We start from the raw sequence: 18,218 nt of genomic DNA, 5'->3' as shown, positions 1-18,218 counted from the left end.
TTGAGGCCATCCTTACTGCCTATCTCAGATAAAAGAGCAAAGGCTTTGTTTAAAAGGTCAGTAACAACCAAAGGTATAAAATGGGTTACATACACTTTTTAATTGCAAGGTTCTAAAAATTATTATCTTCCTTTAAAATAAAAAGAAAAGAAGGAAGAAATGAAAGAAAGGGAAAGGAAGGGAAGGAAAAAAGTGCAATCATTAAATGAATGATGTCCTACATTGATAGTAACTATTAGCAATTTCAAAGTTTTTGAGAGCTTGTAACACTACTTCTTTAATAGGGGAAAAAAGCTTCAAACTAATCATTTGATGGTGTGTGTGCTTTTTGCTTATGACCTTTAAAAGTGTCAAGAAGTTGAGAAAAAAAAGGAAGTTTTTCTATAAATTATCTTTTGGTTTTTAAATAATACTTAAAAGATTGTAAAATATCACCAAGAAACACTTGCAGTTCCATCATATCAAAGTTCTCTATAACATGAACTACTGAATAATAAACTTAAAATTAGTTCTAAAAAGAGACCAGTTGCATTAAAATTTGTCAGTGTGAAAAGATTATTAAATGTCATATTACATATTAAAATTTCTTTGTTTAAAACATTCAAGACCACAAATATTAGATGATATTTTTAGTTTGCAATGCTCTTTCCTGTTCATAAATATATTAATACACTAAGACCATTGTTGAGATTCATAAAATATTAAGCCCATTTTTGGTGCTGGTGTAATGAGAGGAACGTCTTCTTTTGTCTTAGGAATCCATGGCAGTGAAATCTTCACATGGAAAAGGATTTTCCCGACCCGCTAGACCAGCGAATCGCCGTCTCCCATCCCGATGGGCATCGAGATCTCCATCGGCGCCCCCAGCCTTGCGGAGCACTGCCCACTGCTCTTCTATTTCTCTGCGATCTGAAGCATCACTGGTCTGAGTCTCTGGCCTGGATTGCTAGATTTCAAAAATCCCAACTGTCAAACAGAGCATTCTGAGTGTTTACAGGCTATCCTGTCTCTTCCGTGTCTTTCAAGATCAGTGGGACAAGCAATTGAAATCTTAACTTCCCATCAGTCTTCAGTGTTTTTAACCTATGGAATATTTATCTTCCTGTCTGTTGATTTCTTAGACTTTTTAATGCCATCCTCATTAATTTGCCAATATGGTTTAAGTTGAAACACTGTACTATATTGTATATTACAACTTTCTTGCAAGTGGCAGAAAGCAAGGTTATGTGCATGGCCACGTGTTTGCAGGTGCATGTGTTGAAGTAGGAAGTATCCTAGTATGTATTTAGATAAGAAAACTTTGTGCTAGTGTTGACTTCGAAATTATAACACGTACACCTATATACTCTTTGTGCTTATTTTAAATTTTCAAAATATACAGTACTGTTTATATTTTGTATACCTTTTCATAGGTATCCACTTAAAGCATTTCAGGTACATATATTAGCTAACCACTTTCTTGGCCCCAACTACATTGAAAAATAAGAGTTATACACATGTCTAACATTGGTAGATTCCTATATACAACTTATAATTTCTTAACACCTATAAGGATAATACCATTGGTCTCCTATTTTACTCTTTTAAATAAATAAAACTGTCACAGGTGTAACAGATCACCCTTTTGAAGCAAACATAAAATGTGCATGAAAGCTTTTATACATTATTTGGTAGTCTATTATGGCTTTAAATACATACTTGGTCCTCAGAGCCAGAATCCTGAGACTGCCTTATAAACAACGTGACTTAAAAATTCATTTATTTTGTCAAATCCAGTTATAAACATTCTTTAAATGGGATATAAAAAGAAAATTATGTTGAATTCTATTTTTTGTTACAATGTAAGTTTTAGTTCAGCTACTTTATTTGGAGTCAGACATATTTAGAGGTAAGTCATTTCCTTTTTCCTTTTTCTAAAATCAGTAGATAAAAGAATAATTTACTTATTTGTGAACAAGGAAGATGAAGAATGATGTTTCTTATGTGGTTCTTTAAGCGTGCTACATGAAAAAAAAGCCTTAAACTAAACTCTGGTACCCAAGAGTGGTGTAAGGGGCAGAAACATGTATTTTGGCCAGAATTTGCAAACAGCGAACACATAAAATCTACAGTGAGAACCAACAGAGATGTGAAAGTTGAGGTACTTGGAATCTCTTAGAAACAATTCTGCTCTCCATTGTCTCTGTATGAAACTGACTATGTTATTAAGATATTAAGTTTATTTAAGCTTTGCCTTTACTACCAAAAAGGTTAAGAAATTCTTATGACAAAAGTATCCAAAGAACCTTCTCTGTATAATATAACAATTTACAGAAGTTCACTTCATAATACACCCAGTAAATAATTTCCAAATCCCAGACTGCCTTAACAGGCTCAAGACTGTTGCATGGCAGTGGACAGATTTACGCTTTTCAATGAGGGAGTGTCCAGGAGTTGAACTGAATTAAACTAGAATGTGAGGTTGGAGCAGATGGTAAGTAAGGGCTGTTGATCCACTTTTTTAATTCTTGTTTCTTTCAGGAATATCCTTTTCCATAGGAAACCTATCAGAGAAAAGTAACCTAGACACCAAATGATGTCATTAATATAATATGCATTGCACCTAGAAGGGAGAAAACACTAGGGAGGTGGTAGCCTGTGGCATAAAATGATGGACATGTTAGAAAGATGCTGGTGTGTAATGTTGGAGAGCCTGCCCAAGACCTGTGTGACATACCTGTTCCTCTACATCACTGTGTCCCAGCTAGCTGATGGGGATCAGTGGTTCTGACCTTTAACTACAAGTCAGAATGTTGAGGATCTCTTTTACAAAGTTAGATTACTGACCTCATCCCATGATTACTAAAGATTTTCCAGTGGTGGAGAGTAAGAATATGGAATATTTAATAAAACAAAACAAAAAGCAAAACATTTGATGATTAGGAAGATGTGGAAGAAGTGGCATTGATACCCAAGTGGCTGGGTGTCACTGGGTAATCGCATTACTTCCCTGGGACTTGCCTTGGTGATCTGTAAATTCAAAAGATTATCAATCAGTCTCAATAATTTTAAGCCACATTTCCTATTACCAACTGATTTAAAATGTGGGACACATTTAACATCTTATGTTGACTAAAATCATAGAACTTTAGAGCTAAAAAAAAAGCATCTAGTCAAACTCCTTGATTATAAAGATGAAAAAACTAAGAGACCATATGAATGTTCTATTTTAGCGTATTTTATAAGTTTATATGAAAAATCTATCAGTTGAATGGAAATGACCTTTGAAAAATATTTTTTGATGTGTTGGGATTTTTAACCAGTACTTTTCTATTTTGGATGGGCATTTTCTTCCCAACAACATACCCTTCATTATGGCATCACTGCTGGATTTCAGGAATTTATAAACATTTTAGAAATATTTGATGAGAAACACTTGTGTTATCGAAGTTTTCTCTAGCAGACTTTTGCAGGGAAAATCTTATGTTATTTCAAATAAGGATTAATAATATTATGAATTAGAAAGGAATACAGTGCAGCAGAGAAGAATGATTGGGTTTCTGTGTATGTGTTTGGGCATGGGTGTGCAAGTGCACAACATTTGCACAGGTTCTCTATATGGCCTTATGTCAAAGCCAAATATAAAAATATAAGTTATGTTTGCATAATTCACTTGAACAAAAATTATCCATAACTTTTATTTGTTTTTGCATAGACAATGAAGATGACCAGATTATCATGCACAAAACATGACTTTCTTCTACATAGAGGATGTAGCCAGACCCCATGTCATCCCGAGAAAACATCTGGAACTAAAAAAAAGAGAATCTGATTCCCTACAAAGATTTTTAAAATTATTTTAGGCACATTTGTGACAAAACCACTACTTAATATCTTCTTCAGTCATTGGAAGCTACCAAATAAAATAGGCATGGAAACACTTGCTGTGGCATCTGAAAACAGTGAGAATATTTTGATTTTCCTCCTTTTCTACACTGGTCTTCAGGAAAGCTGAAAGTTTTTATGAAGTTTAAACTCAAAATGTGCACATTTCAACCTAGCTTCATCTAAAATACATTTTTATTTCAATCTTTGCAAGATATTTTGTGTTATAATTAACTCAGTAAATGATTCTTTGAGTTCATAATATCTGGAGTGAAATAGTTAATCTTCAATGAAAGCCAGAGGGATATTTACAGTAATTTTTAAAAAGGAAATTACATGTTGGAGTGAAAGGGGACAATAGTCTTTACATATTAATACTCTCAAAAGGTAGATCACTGGTTCTTATAAGTTCTCCGTAGGAAATTCCAGGAGAGAGAAGCTGAGACCAGGAATGTTACCCATTAAAAAGGAAGCTGGTGGTTGTGGAACCCAGGGAATCAAAGCTAAGTGAATTTAACTCAGCAAAAACCAGTGCTAGACTTTCTCAGGCAAATCAAAGGCCTTGGAAAAGCACAACATCAAGGACTCCAGGGTTTTACCGTGCTCAGAACTTAGGCAGGTGGTCATCCTCAAAAAGCTTCTTCATAAAGCAGCTGAGACCAGACACTTGATCCAGGAAGAGAGTAAGAATGAAATGTTCTGGGAAATAAATCAGCAAAAGCAAGATACCAACTCTAGAAGCCCAGTCCTGGGAACTAGCATGAAAGGAAATTGAGAGATGCAGCTAGAGGTAGGGAGGGAAATTTTTATCTGAAATAAAAATGGAGAGGTCTTCACTGGCACACGGGATCATTACTGAGTTGGGAGCAAAGAAGAGTAGGTTAGTAAGTGAAGGACCCATTTTTAGGCATAGAAGTGAAATCACCACAAAGCTGAAATATGTGAAGGGTCAGTGTAGCTTGAGCTCTCACTGGGATATCTTTAGGAACTAGAATTGATAGGAGGCCATCAGAGGACCTCATTTTGAAGAATTTAAAAAGACAGGCGAAGATGAGGAGCTGCAGACTGATACTCTTCAACTTCTGTTGTCAGTTTCTTGTGACTATCGCCAGAATCTTAAATTTTATCTAGATAATGGAATAAATATAATAAGCCATCTATACCTTCATATGATAGGCCATAAGAGCAAAATTACACCCTAGACATTGAAAGTGGTATTTTCCCCAATAAAAAATAAAAAATGCTCAAGTAATCAAATAGTCTATTTTCAGAATAACCTAGAATATCACACAGAATTGTATGTATGAAGTGGGTGAGCATAAGAAAACTTTAATTGCATCTGAGAATAAAATACAGTGTCAAAGAAAAAGAAGTGAAATGTGATTATAACTAAAGGAGGTGAGACTTAACTCCTCTGAGCTCTGTCTGCATGAAAAAGAAATGGAATGCATTGGGTGGAGGAAAAGGTACCCCCAAAACAAAAATGCCCAGTGTTGATCCATTGCTGTCTAGTGGAAAAGAGTAGTAGCTGAGAACATGACATGTCTGGATATAGGACTGCTCCATTCTGTCGTGAGAGCCAGAGGTTCCCACAGACTGTTCTGTGTCACACAGGTGGCCCTCATTCAATTGGCTCACTTTTCCACACTCAATCAACCTTATGGTCTCAGATGAACTACCTAAGTATTTACAGAGAGTATGAAAACATCTAAATCAGTGTTTCTTGAATGTTTCTGAAACATTCTCTAATAGCAGAGAAAATAAATACTATCCAAAAGTCTCTAATTGTGTCTAAAATTCTTTAAATTTGGGGTGTTTTTGTGGGGGAGCTCTGCCCACAGAGACCCCCATCTGCCACGGATGAGAATAAATCTGCCAAGACATGATCTGCTTGGGGAGGAAAGGTGGCCGATCTCTCAAAAGAGAAGGACCAAGAGTCTTTTCCTCAACAATTTTTATTGGGTTTGTTTACACATGAATTCAGGTAAAGCTCATTACTCATTGCTGGGAAGTAAGGGTCAGATAACGAGAAACTCTGAGGGCCTATTTTGAGTCAGGGTTAGATAGCTAAAGAGCTGTAAAACTTTCAGGAACAAGCTTCCTGTTTGGACCCTTATTCAATTAAGAGCATTCTAAACAAAGCAGGTTTCACTGGATTTTACATATTCTTTCTTAGGCCTGATCACCCGGGGAACCCGCCCTTTCCAGCACAGGGCTGCACCACCCTCTGTCATTGTTCCAGGCTTAGGTGGAGCAAGGGAAGTAAGGCAGCCAAGAGAAGAGGAGATTTTCTCACAGACAATGAGGACTCAGGCTATGTCAAAGCTGAGGGGCGAGGGTCCATCCCCCCCTTTTGCTGTAGCCTCCCAAGTCCTCCCTTGGGGGCCTCCCATGTGATCATGCCTGTCTTAAATCATTTCCCCCTTGGGGAATCTTACCTGTCATTGGGTAACCAACCAAGCATTGGGGTTCAGTTATGAATGAAGCAGCCAAAGCAGCGTTCCCACCAGGGAGATAAGCTTTTGTCTCCTTGTTGGCTTATGGTCCAAGGTTGTTCCCTCAGCCTTAGCCTTGGTGGGGGTTACAGCTTCTGATACCAGGCAGGGCGGTTCTCAACAGGTTTTAACTTGAAGATTTTTATAGTCCTTAAATATGGATTTTTGTCTTCGTTTACCGATTAAATGTGCTGGCAGATAGTAGGCTCAATAACTATTTGTTGAATAAGTTGACAAAATTTTTAATGTTTTAATAGAAAAACAAAAGTTCTGTTCTCTCCTTTATTTAATCACAGCTGGACTAAATGTACTTATTTTATAAAATTGAGCCAACCTTAATTTACATTATACAGTAATTTCTTTTCTTGTCACAGTGTCACCGTATTTTGAGGATGGGCATCCACTTAAAAATGTGCATGCAGATTGGAATTTTTTTTTACTGTTTTGCAAACTTTATAAGCATAATCCAATCCATAAGGCAAAATGACCAGAACACTTGAAGAAGTTTTGTTAGGCATCTTTTAGTTGAAAAATCAAGTGACTCATGTCATACGAAATGAAACACTGTCTTTTATTGTCTTAAGGGAAAAATAAGTTGAAGAACCCTTTGAAGGAAGAAAAATATGTGGAGTAACTTTTATCGCATAATTGAATTAAAAGTTTCCAAAATTTCCTTGTCCATGAAGTCAACTCTTCATAATTTTCACACTTTAATTCTGCTGCAGTTTTATCACACCCAGTGAAAGCTTTCACAATTTTGCTTTTATAAAGCATTCAATCAAAATGTTTTTGCTGAATAAGCAAAATTTGAGAACTGTTGATTCTTAGGAAAAGCAATGATTTATCGTTTAACCCATTTTTTAGCCATTGTTACAGTATTTTCAACTCTCTATTTTAAAAAAGAGCTATTCCACTAAATTGAAGATCTGTTCTTCATTTTTCTCAGCCTAAGCCAGCACACACATAAGTCAAAGAGCAAGTTTTCACTTTCAACTCTGAATATTTTAAATATATCTGTAAAGATAAGCATCCAAATAATTATTTCTCCTAATTTTCAACAAATCTCAGCATTTCTTTGCAGCCCATTAACACACAACGAAAACAAAGACGAACTGTTTGGGAGGAGGTATGGTTGCTGGGCCGCTCCAGGCTGCCGATTCACACAACTCACAGAAGGACACCTTCCCCGGCATCAGCTCTGTGGATCTGTGTCTCTGCATGTACCCATCAGGGAAAGTTTTCACGTTTATTAAAAATACACCTCATGTATTTTAAAAATCACTTACTAATTATTTTACTATAATTATCTGTATAAAATTAATAAAGGTCAATCAAATTGCTAAATTATTAGTGTTTAAGTTTAAAATGAAGAGCAAAATTAGCATTCCTCTCTCAACCAGTCATTCCTGGATATCCTTCCGGTACGTTCAAACTGGGGAGCATCATTCACTAAGTGTATCTTTTTCACCTAGCCAGTTTGTTTGTTTTTTTTTTTAATCCCAAGCATATTTGACCATAACGTCAACAGGGAGCATCACCAAGATTTTTTCTTTGATATGAGGGTACTACTGGCCTCACAGAATAAAGTGTGAAGTATTCTTCTCTTTCTGTTTTGGGTTTTTTTTAAGAGTTCATAAAGGATCAGTGTTAATTTTTTTTTAGGTGTTTGGTAGAATTTACTAGAAAAATCTGCCCCAAATCTTTCTAGAGTGAAAAAACTATTGCCTTTGGAAATACAATATTCAAGTGAAATTTATATTCCAAAAATCTGTGTTGAGTTTATAATATAGCGTACCACTGCATTTCCATTTCACAAACATGAATATGCTTCATCATTTTTGTGAAACTATATACCTCCAAAAGGAAGGATAATTGTTGAGGTGCCTTTGCAGTCTGAAAACAAAGACAGACTCTCTTTGTAGTAGATTTCTATTGGCTCCTTACCAGTACTTTATCAGTCAGGGTTGAAATCAGGAGGACGGGAAAAACAGTAGGAATTTAAACACGTAAGGAATTGGCAACACAGGTACTAGAATATTTGGAAGAACAGAATGGTGATGGGCGTACAGGAGCAAGAAGGGGGAAAAGAAAATACCTAGGGAGGAAGTGTTGCTAACGTTCCTGGCTGGATAGATCACATTTGGTGCTGCACTATTGGAAGCTTTTTCGTGGCTGAACTGGAATGCTAAGAACCATTCCATACAGGAAAATGCTGCTTCCATTTGTAGGGTAGAGTCTGGAATGACCTCACCTCGTTACCACTGCAAAACTACGCTCAGTTTCCATAAGGTAAGAGCTAGGCGCTAGAAGCTTTCCCTGCATCATTCTGATCTGCCAGTAGCAACGGAGCCTACGTAATGCAGTCTGCAGCCTCCCAGCCCTGGCTGGCTACACACAGCAGAGGACACAAAGGCTAGTGGCAAAACCCAAAATGCTTCTGTAGAACCAAGTCTAGAGGCCAACATTTGATTTAAAAGGCCTTAAATAACAGGAAAAAGTAATAGAACATTGTTTCTGTTTATTCCAGTTTTTTAGAGCAAAATAGGATAACATGTAGTAAGATCATTCACTTAGTTCTCAGTAAATTAACTAAAGGGATTAATAAGCTTAAATTGGCAGAAATTTCAAACCATTAGAGCTTAGAATAAAGAAAGAGGTTTGGTTGTTGCCCACCCCATCCACCCAAATTATACGCAGAATATTAACTTGTTTGTGACACAGAGAAAAACAAGGAATAAGTCTTTCACCACAAAAGTATTCTACTGATCCACCACCCCTCTCCCCCCAAGAAAAGAAAATAGAAGATTAATAAATCATTCCTGATTATTAATTAGAGTACATTTCATATCTGTGCCATAATCAAGCACTTCTAACCCAGGTTATCCTAAATTTATGAAGCCAAAAAATATATTTGTTCATCTAATATTTCTTTTTAATTCATACTCATGAGGTATTAAACAAAGCTTCCATAATTATTTAAATTTCAAACCCATTTCGAGAGAGAAAACATTAGAGGCAAAATCAATTGAAATCTTAACTTTTAAAAATATTTACTTTCCTTAACAATTCTGCTTTCTGAAATTTACTTATAAAGAGCTAATGGAAATTTCCAGAATGGAAAAGAAAGATGGCTTTCAGAAGGTTGTCATAAAGTGACTGGATTTTCTGGCTTCAGTCTGAGACTGGGGTCAGAGCCCTTTTAGGTCTCAAGTTACAACGAAAAGGCAGATCTGGTCTTAAGTCACTCACTGTCTTCAGATTCTGACGGTACATGTCCTGCAAGGTGGCATGGGCACACACATTAGCAATGGGAGGCACAAATGAAAGCGGGTGTCCTGTGGAAACTGACAGGCAGGGAAAACAGCAAGGCATGCAGCACTCTCTGGCTGGTATAACCCACAGAGACTTGCTGAACTGGGGACAGAGGGCATGTCATGGAAAGTGCTCTGGATGAAAGATCCCTTTTTCTAGAACTGCATAATGGATACTATTATTTTCCATATTGATAGAGAAAGAGGGGTAGGAAATGGCTACCTGATTTTGACAGTTTAACAGGGAGAACTCTTCACAGTGTCATGCAATAACATAGCCGTGTTGGAAAGGGGGTTTTCCAGAGCTCAGGCACAGTGTCTAACTGGCTACCAAGGAGAGGAGGAAATGAGCTAGCAACGCCAGTCATCTCAAGTTATCTCTCCTTATTGTATTAGCGGACTACAGCAGCTAGGGGAAGATGAATTTAGAGGACTTAATAGAAAATATGTACTTACTCTTTTCACTATAGGAAAAAAATGTTGCTATATTTTATGATGGCAAAAAATGATAAGATCACTAATGTACAATGTTATAGAAACAAATATGTATAAAAAATTTTAAAGATACGAATAAAATATAATTTAATCTTTTAAATAATGTTTATATTTTGGTGTCCTAATAGAAAAATTAAATTTTTCCTTAAGAACAAGGAAATATTTTTAATCTTCTAAATAAATATCTTTCTGTTTACTTAAATTATATAAGCATGATAAGCTCTATTGTGTATACTCTATAACTTATTTTAAATAATATATTATGAAATTCTGAGTTACTCACCTGACCCTGATTAAATTACCATTACCATCCTTGAGGAAAACTTTCAATAAGTATATTTATGCTGACCATACATGGGAGGGTTGCTAACCTTCACAATTATAAACACAGAATGTCCAGTTAAATTTGAAGTTCCATTAAACAACAATCAGTTCATAACCACTGTCCTGGTTTATTCTACTCTGAACCAGTTGTTAACACAAAGATTAGTAGATGACAGATAAATGCAATATTGGGCACATAATTATACCAAAACATTTTTTGTGTTTGGTGCTCCTCAAAGGAGCATCATGGGAGTAAGGAAAGAAATAAAAACGAGACATTTTAAAACTGGAAAGCAGAGACCAAAGTGAAGCACAATAGTAAATAAAAAGCTAGGAAAATTCTTTGGCAAATGGAATGGGAAAACTGAGAGATAGTTAGAATGCCAAGCAATTTACAGCCAGTTAATGAATCCCAAGGTCTCATTTCCCTGACCAAGGCCATTTAGGAGCACAGTGTTTCCACGTTCCAGATACCTGGACAGGATTGCTTCTTTCTTGGTCCCTCTCCAGTGACATTCTTTGAAGGTGAATCTGACCAGAGAATGATCTTGACCCTTCTATATACTCATTTTGATGTGTCAGCATATTAAATGATGAATATTCTGTTGAGATCCTCTCCTGAGATCTCCCCTAAAAGTCCTGCCTTTAAAAAACAGATTAAAATCCCTTAAGACAAAAGACCCAGTGCATGTACTCTCTCTCTAGAGCACGCCCGCCCACCTCTTTCCTCCGGCATGTACCATTGCTTTCTCCTAAGCTCTAAGCAGGGGTGTACAACATTTTGGCCTCAGTTTTTTGGAGGGCTGTCCAAACTTTTGGCATCTCTGGGCTACATTGGAAGAAGAAGAGCTGTCTTGGGCCACACATTAAATACACAAACACTAATGAAAACCGATGAGCCAAAAAAAAAAGGTTTTAAGTAAATTTACAATTTTGTGTCGGGTTAGATTCATAGTCGTCCTGGGCTGAGTGTGGATGAGTTTGACACCCCCTCACAAGGATTCCCAGGAGACTTGCAACCAGGTATCAGCAGGCAGCAGCAGCTGGTCCTGGGCCAACCCCCTGAACCTGTCTCCAAGGACCCTGCTTTTGTCTCTGTGACTTGTTTCTTGTGTGTCTGCAGCCCAGCTGGCTCACTTCTTCTGCTTCTGTGACTTTTTTTTTAAAGGACCAAGGCAGCCTCACCTAAGCTCAACTGTTTCTCACATTTCTAGAGGGCCAAGACAGCTATGGCTGGGTCCCTCCTGCTGCTCTGATCTTGCCTCTTGTATCTTAAACCTTTATTTCACCGTCCCCAGCTTTAATAAGTGCACCTTCAAAATCACCTGGACTCATATTGTGAACTCATCCCTGTACAAAAGCAAGAACCCACACATTCCAGACCGTGCCAGGGCAGACCCACTCCAGTCCCAGTCCATTTCTGGTGACAGAAGGGAGGGCTAATGGGAACTAATTGTAAATGGGTTGCTTTGAAAAGCAGAGAAGATTTTAAGCTGGTCTCCACGGGATACTAATGGAGCTCCTTGGTGTAGCAGGCTGGTACTGACGTGTACTTTCCAGGCTTGAAATCCTATGACATGCAGCTCAGAAGAAAATGGGACAGTCAAAAGAATTCTTGTGACTTTTCCAAGTAAAAAGAATTCTTGTGGTTTTTCCAAGTCCAAAGAATTTAGAGCAGAGAGGAATTTATAGCTTAGAGTAGAATCAAACTAACAAAGTAGCTATAAACTGCTAACAAAAAGATAAAGGAACCATCAGTTAGGAAAAGAAAGTCTCTTCTTTTGTAATCACAATGAAGTTCATTTTATAAAATTTAAAATTATTGGAGAAACTTAGTTAATAGTGCAATATTTTTCCAGCTGAAAAGGTAATAAAGAAAGCACTTATATTGCCTGTGAATTGTATTTGCCCTTATAGAAAAGTTAAGGACATGTACCTGAATATAATCTCATTACCATTTTGGCATATTTTCTAATATTTTATATGTCATTTTGTTTTATAGTTTTCACCATATAATATAAATATTATTTTATGTCTGACTCTTTTCTCTCAACATCCTATGTTATGTATACATTTAATGTCACTGTTTTAATATTTGCATGTGATTCATTTTATATAGTTGGTAATATCTTGGTGAATAAAGTTTTTTTCCTTCATATTTGCTACTATTTTCTTTTGAAAGATTATTAGGAATAGGATTTCTGAATAAATAAAATAAACATTTTAAAGTCTTTAGTGATGTTGCTGAATTGCCAGAAGCTAGTTTTCTAAATCACACACTATTTTATCAAAGAGTTTTCTTCTGCCTTGTCCTTCCGGCAATTGTCTATGATTTTTAAATTGACTGTAATGATTTCCTCTTTTCATTGCAATCAAAAACTCTAAAAGCACTCAAAACCTCTGGGAGTCACGGCACAGACCAGCCCTATTATTTCTCTTTCTCTCTTTCCCGGGACAGCCCACCCTCCGTGCCCTCGCTGGAAGCACAGGGAGCCTTCACTAGCGACCCAACAGCAGCCATCAAAGACAAGAGGAGAAGTGCAGGGTGAATCTCAGGGGGCCTTCCACAACGCTTTGAAGTCTCAGTGGACGCTTGTGATCATTTTGTACTCACCTACAGAAAGAGATTGTGTGACCTCATATTAATAACCAAAAGGTGGATTTTTAAATACTCTCTTTGGCTGTATTACTTATTTATCTTGCTCTGTTCCGAACTGTTAGGTTTACTCTGGAGACCCAACTAAAGTAAACCCTGGGGACTCCCCTGACCCAAGTCTCCAAAGCAGCCACTAGTGTCTGCAATCAAGGGATAAAAAAAGTAGGTCCCTGAAACAAAGCATTGTTTCTCTTTCCCCACCCTGCTCCCAGGTTTCCACTTCTGTCAGCTGTTTGGAGCTCTAATTAAAGCCACTGTGTTCCATCCACAGGCAGCCAGGCCTCAAGAGGTTGAATTACAGCTCACCCTGCAGTCAGAGACTAGAGGCTGAGTTCCAACTCCTCAAGCGAAGTGGGGAATAACTGGCAATGTTTGATCAAATTTAGCATTGGTTTTCTAGCAGAGAGACAAAAAGTGGGGGTATATAATTTTTATTAATGTACAAAGCACAATCATCTTTGCTACCATGATTATTTTAAATTTCCCCAAATCCCCTGCAGTTAATGACAAAATTGATTAAGTACTACCATCACATATTACTAACCAATGACTAAGATATCCAATGTGAGATACTCCAGCACTATTTCATCGCTGTATCAAATTTAGTTCATTAATGGATACATGTTTCTGTTCCCATAGAATAGAAAGGATATGTGGCCAGGCATAATGCAGAAACAAAGTAGGGTTGGACAAAAGTAGGTTTACAATTGTTCAAATAGAAAATAATACAGTAATTAATAAATAATACTGCAAGAATAAACTCTGTTTCATGTACTCACTACTACCTTTGTTCCATCCTGTATAAGAACTTCACAGCACTCTCAAGGATTCTAGGATGGAGAAATAGGTATTTGCACAGAAAACAGTAACTAATATAAGCACTACATGGAATCGAACAGAAATTATAATAATATATCTTCTATTTCTGTAACTTTTCAGAGTTCACAAAGTTTAATCTTCACAACAACTCTATGCATTTGGTATTATTACCACCATTCAACAGATAAAGAAATTGAGACTTAGGTAGACAGATACTTGTTCAAGTTTTCACATCCAGTAAAAGGTAAGGTCTAACATTGAGTTCATGATTCTGGCTGCTCTTGGCAATTAAGTATCTATAAGGTCAGAATTGTAGCCTGGCCTGATCAGCGGAGCATCCGTGACAGATGTAGGATTTGACTGGACCCAGGCACATAGGTCAGGTTAGGTACAACACAACCTCCATGGCGAGAGGATGGCCATGGGACTTCGTGAGATTTCTATTGGAATTTGGAGAACAGGAAGTAGACCTGTTTGCCTTAAAGGGAGCTTCAGGCGAGGCCAGAATGGTAAAGCGAAGTGTTTATACTTTATTCAGTAAACTAATGCTTAACTAATGAAAATGCTGAAACGAGAGAGTGACATCATGTCTGGAGGAAACAATAGCAGACTTCACTCAATAAGGTACTTGAGTCAAAAGTATTCTTTTAGAAATTGTTTCTAGGAACTCAAGACTGTTATATTGTGGCAGAATAAATATTCAGACCACTAACTTTGGCAAAAATGTGATCGGTGTCATTGAATTATCAGAATCCCATCACAGATGCTGCCTTGCTGTTTGACAGTAGCTGAAGGAAATCCACTTATGTCAACTGCTTCTTTGTAGCAATGCCCCAAAATTCTAGGAATAATTTTTTGAGTAAGATATTTGGTAATTTTCATCTCTAATAAATAGTTTTTGAGGACTTGGAAAATTTCCTGCACTGAAGCACAGTGCAGTTTTTCTAAAGCCTTGAGATCCCCGTGAAACTGGGAAGAGGGATGGCAGAGAGGAAGTGAACAGCATAACAGTGACAAGCGTTTGTAGTGGATGCAGGGAGGCGACAAGACAGACCCATACCAACAGATTCAAATCTAGGGTTAGGAAACGTTGCTTCTTTGTCTTTCCTTTCCAGGTCACAGCCAAAGCATTCAACTTCCATCATGCTGAGACAACAGAATAAAGGCCTACACCACTTGTATTTTGTCTAATAAACCTTTGCCCCTCTTCTAAAATCCTCTGTTAATGAAGAATCCAGAGAATCTATGGGTTTTAAGGATTCACTAAAATTATGCTTATAAATACTACACCAAACACCTTTATAACAACATATGAAAGCAAGACACACCAGGATAAGATTAATTAATATTGTGAAAATGTTCTTAACACTTAAATATTGGCAGTGAATGCAATATAACAGAAAATTACCTTCTCACTTATTCCTCTTCTCCCATTCTCTGATTCTAAATTTCTTAATACTTTAAGGGCACTCAAGAGTTATTTGTTCCCATATGGATTTTCAATAGCTTGATATAGTTGATACTCATGGAAAAGACTATAATTTCTCGGGCATTATTTGACTGTCGTAATTAAAAAGCAGACATCACTGCACCGAGTCAACCTGTATTTATTGAGCCTCTCTGCACCACCAATTTAGACATCATAGAAACCTGGTCTTTTGCTCTCAAATATTAAAATTTGATTATATGAGTAGAGAAACATATACATAATCTTTCTGGCATTTCCAGAGTTATCAGTCTGTGAGCATAAAACACTATTGTAATAGCACAGATTAAATACAAACATGTCAAAAAAACTAGAGTGGAAATGGCAGGTTAGGCAGTTTGAGTAACAATATTTCTGACCACAGATGGTGCCCACATTCCAGCATGCACATAGAGAGTTTTTTAAGACCCCAGGCTTTGGCAAGCCCCGTTCTATGACCTACAAGAAATAGGTCATCTTCATTCCATCTGACTAAAATCCGCTGACTGTGCCAGTCTTGAAAAAAGAAAGTCTCTAACAAACACAGTCCTCACAACTTTCAGAAGGATGGGAGACATTTCTCTAGATGCATAGAAACCCATAAGAAGATTAACAGTTTCTTTAACAAGCCCAAAGATCCCCCCCAAGTGCTATGTACCATTATCAGAGAATAAAAAGCCTTATTTATTTCATTCAACAAATCTCTACTGAGCACCTCTGTGGTCTAGGCACTATTGTAGGTCTTGACAAGTACAGCCATGAGCAAAACTGATCAAATCCCTTCTCTCAGTAAATATATAAATAAAGATATAGGATTCCATGTGATGACTTGTAGTATGTTGGAAATGAAATAGAAAGCATGGAAGGTAGGCTGGAGTAGGGATTCCATTTAAAACAGCGTGAATGGGCAGGTCTTGTCAAGAAGATGGTCATTTAGGTGATATTTGAGCAATGATCATAGGGACTGAGGGGATGAACTACATGGGTATCTGGGGAAACAGTGTCCCAGGTAGAGGGAATAACAGGTGCAAATGTCCTGAGGCAGCAGTGTGTCCAGATATTGGAGACACAGCAAAGAAGCCAACGTGGCTAGATAAGAGTGAGTGAGCAAGAGAGAGAGAAACTAAAGGTGTATTGAGGAGCTAGGTTATGTAAGGCCCTTGGAGGTCTTTTAAGACTTGTGTTTCTACTCCAAGAAAAACAGAAAGCCATAGTGGGCTTTTAAATCAATGGACGACATGGTCTTATACATGTTTTAAAGATATTGCTCTAACTGCTATGTTGAGAATTTTTTAGAAACTGTAAACACAAAATTCTTCTTTGCCTTGGAAAACACTGAGTTCATAAAACTGACATACAGGGATGGGTAGAAGGAGGTTTCCAGTTGTCTATATGAAAAATATTACAATAATTAATAAATAATACAAAAATAAACTTTTGTGCACTCACAACTGTAACCTACTTTTGCCTACCTCTGTATATCAACTGAGAAAAGAAATTCCTTTTCCTTTGTACAAAACAAAAAATGTGGCAGCCTTCTCATTTGAGCATTTGGCTGAAAAATGGTGGTGGCATAGGAACAGACCCATACACCCTCTCTCCCCCGCTCACCCTGGTGACCAGTTGTACACACTGAGGAGGCAGCTGGTCAGGATTAGTTGCTTCCTTCCCACACTGGAGAATGAAAGGAAGAGGTAGGCCTCAGGAGCTTATTATTAGCAGATGCAAGGTGTACTACTCCCACTAATCAGCTTACTCTTAAGAGCAAGGGAACAGTATTTTTATTAATAAAAATAAGGGAGAAAACTGTACTAGAACAATGATTAAAATAAAAAAAAATTTAAAAAAGGAAAAAAAGGAAAAAATAAATAAAAATAAGATTTTCTTACTTCAATTACATTCTCTAAATATATATAGCACAATAAAATGCAAAATCCCAACCTGACACACAAGGCCTCATCAACACAGCCCTGTTCTTTCTCACGTTTTCCATTTTGTTCTGGACTCAGACAGGGAGCTCCAGTCAAACCAAGCAGCTCCACTCTGTTTCAGTGTTCATGCTATTTGCTACACTTAAAATGCTTTCCTGGCTGCCATTTTTCCTGGTCCAAATCATACCCAAGATGAAGCAATCAAATGAAAGGGAAAGAGCAAAAATTAAAGCAAAAAACGTTGGGTGACCCCTTGAATTTTGGTTGCACCACTTCAAACATTCTTTTCCTTTCCTGCCACTGCCTACCTCACGGACGTGTTGTACACCAGCTAGACGATACATGGGAAAGTCCCTGCAGACTGCAGAAATAAAAACCACGTTGATTTACTTAGTCAACAAGCATTTATTCCACTGAAAGGGAAAGGCTGCGGGGACTAGAGAGAATGTGGGAAGATATTTAGGAATAAGAAAACTCAGTGGTAAGTACTGTCATGGAGTGGGCGTATGGCTGCCTGTGGGTTCTCTTCTCCACTGCACCTGGCCGTGTGGGGGGAAGTAATCAGTTCCACCCCTAAATTGGGGGCGGGGCCTGGGGCAAATGTAAAAATGGAAGCCCATATTCTATATGTCACATACCTTCATAATCACCAAATTACAAAACTATGGTCTTTTTATATCACTTGAAAGTCTGAAAAATAGCAAAGGTGGCTGAATTTAATCACTGTTACACATTTGGTATTCTGTTTATAGACCGGTGTGATATGTTGAGTCATAAAGACAAACATTAATAAATCACCATACATTCCACTAAATTTATTTTTCTTGTCCTCGTTTTGACAAAATCATCAATGATGTG

General features: G+C 37.3%; 1 protein-coding gene and 1 long non-coding RNA gene across 7 annotated transcripts in view; one reads left to right on the top strand and one right to left on the bottom strand.

Moving 5' to 3' along the window:
- The window catches only part of KIAA0408 (KIAA0408 ortholog), a 31,515-nt gene extending 25,871 nt beyond the window's left edge, over nt 1-5,644 (top strand). For 3 of the 5 annotated variants that reach the window (XM_036024675.1, XM_036024674.1, XM_036024677.1), the window contains exon 6: nt 756-5,644. In XM_036024675.1, the coding sequence (XP_035880568.1) occupies nt 756-929 (174 nt within the window). In that variant the 3' untranslated portion in view covers nt 930-5,644. The remainder of the gene's footprint in view (nt 1-755) is intronic. The other 2 variants (XM_036024676.1, XM_028509843.2) reach the window with 1 other exon arrangement.
- Nucleotides 3,648-17,741, bottom strand: LOC118500323. Of its 2 annotated transcripts, none has more exons than XR_004902887.1 (3): nt 17,669-17,741; nt 13,452-13,541; nt 3,648-3,791 (listed from the first exon to the last, which is right to left on the bottom strand). It is a non-coding gene; the product is annotated as an uncharacterized LOC118500323 (long non-coding RNA). The 2 variants fall into 2 exon arrangements; XR_004902888.1 differs by lacking the exon at nt 17,669-17,741 and adding an exon at nt 17,371-17,604.
- Nucleotides 17,742-18,218: the final 477 nt, after the last annotated feature.

Source organism: Phyllostomus discolor, chromosome 4 (genome assembly GCF_004126475.2).
Source record: "Phyllostomus discolor isolate MPI-MPIP mPhyDis1 chromosome 4, mPhyDis1.pri.v3, whole genome shotgun sequence".
NCBI classification, from domain to species: Eukaryota; Metazoa; Chordata; class Mammalia; order Chiroptera; family Phyllostomidae; genus Phyllostomus; species Phyllostomus discolor.
This window is presented reverse-complemented; position numbering and strand designations above follow the sequence as displayed.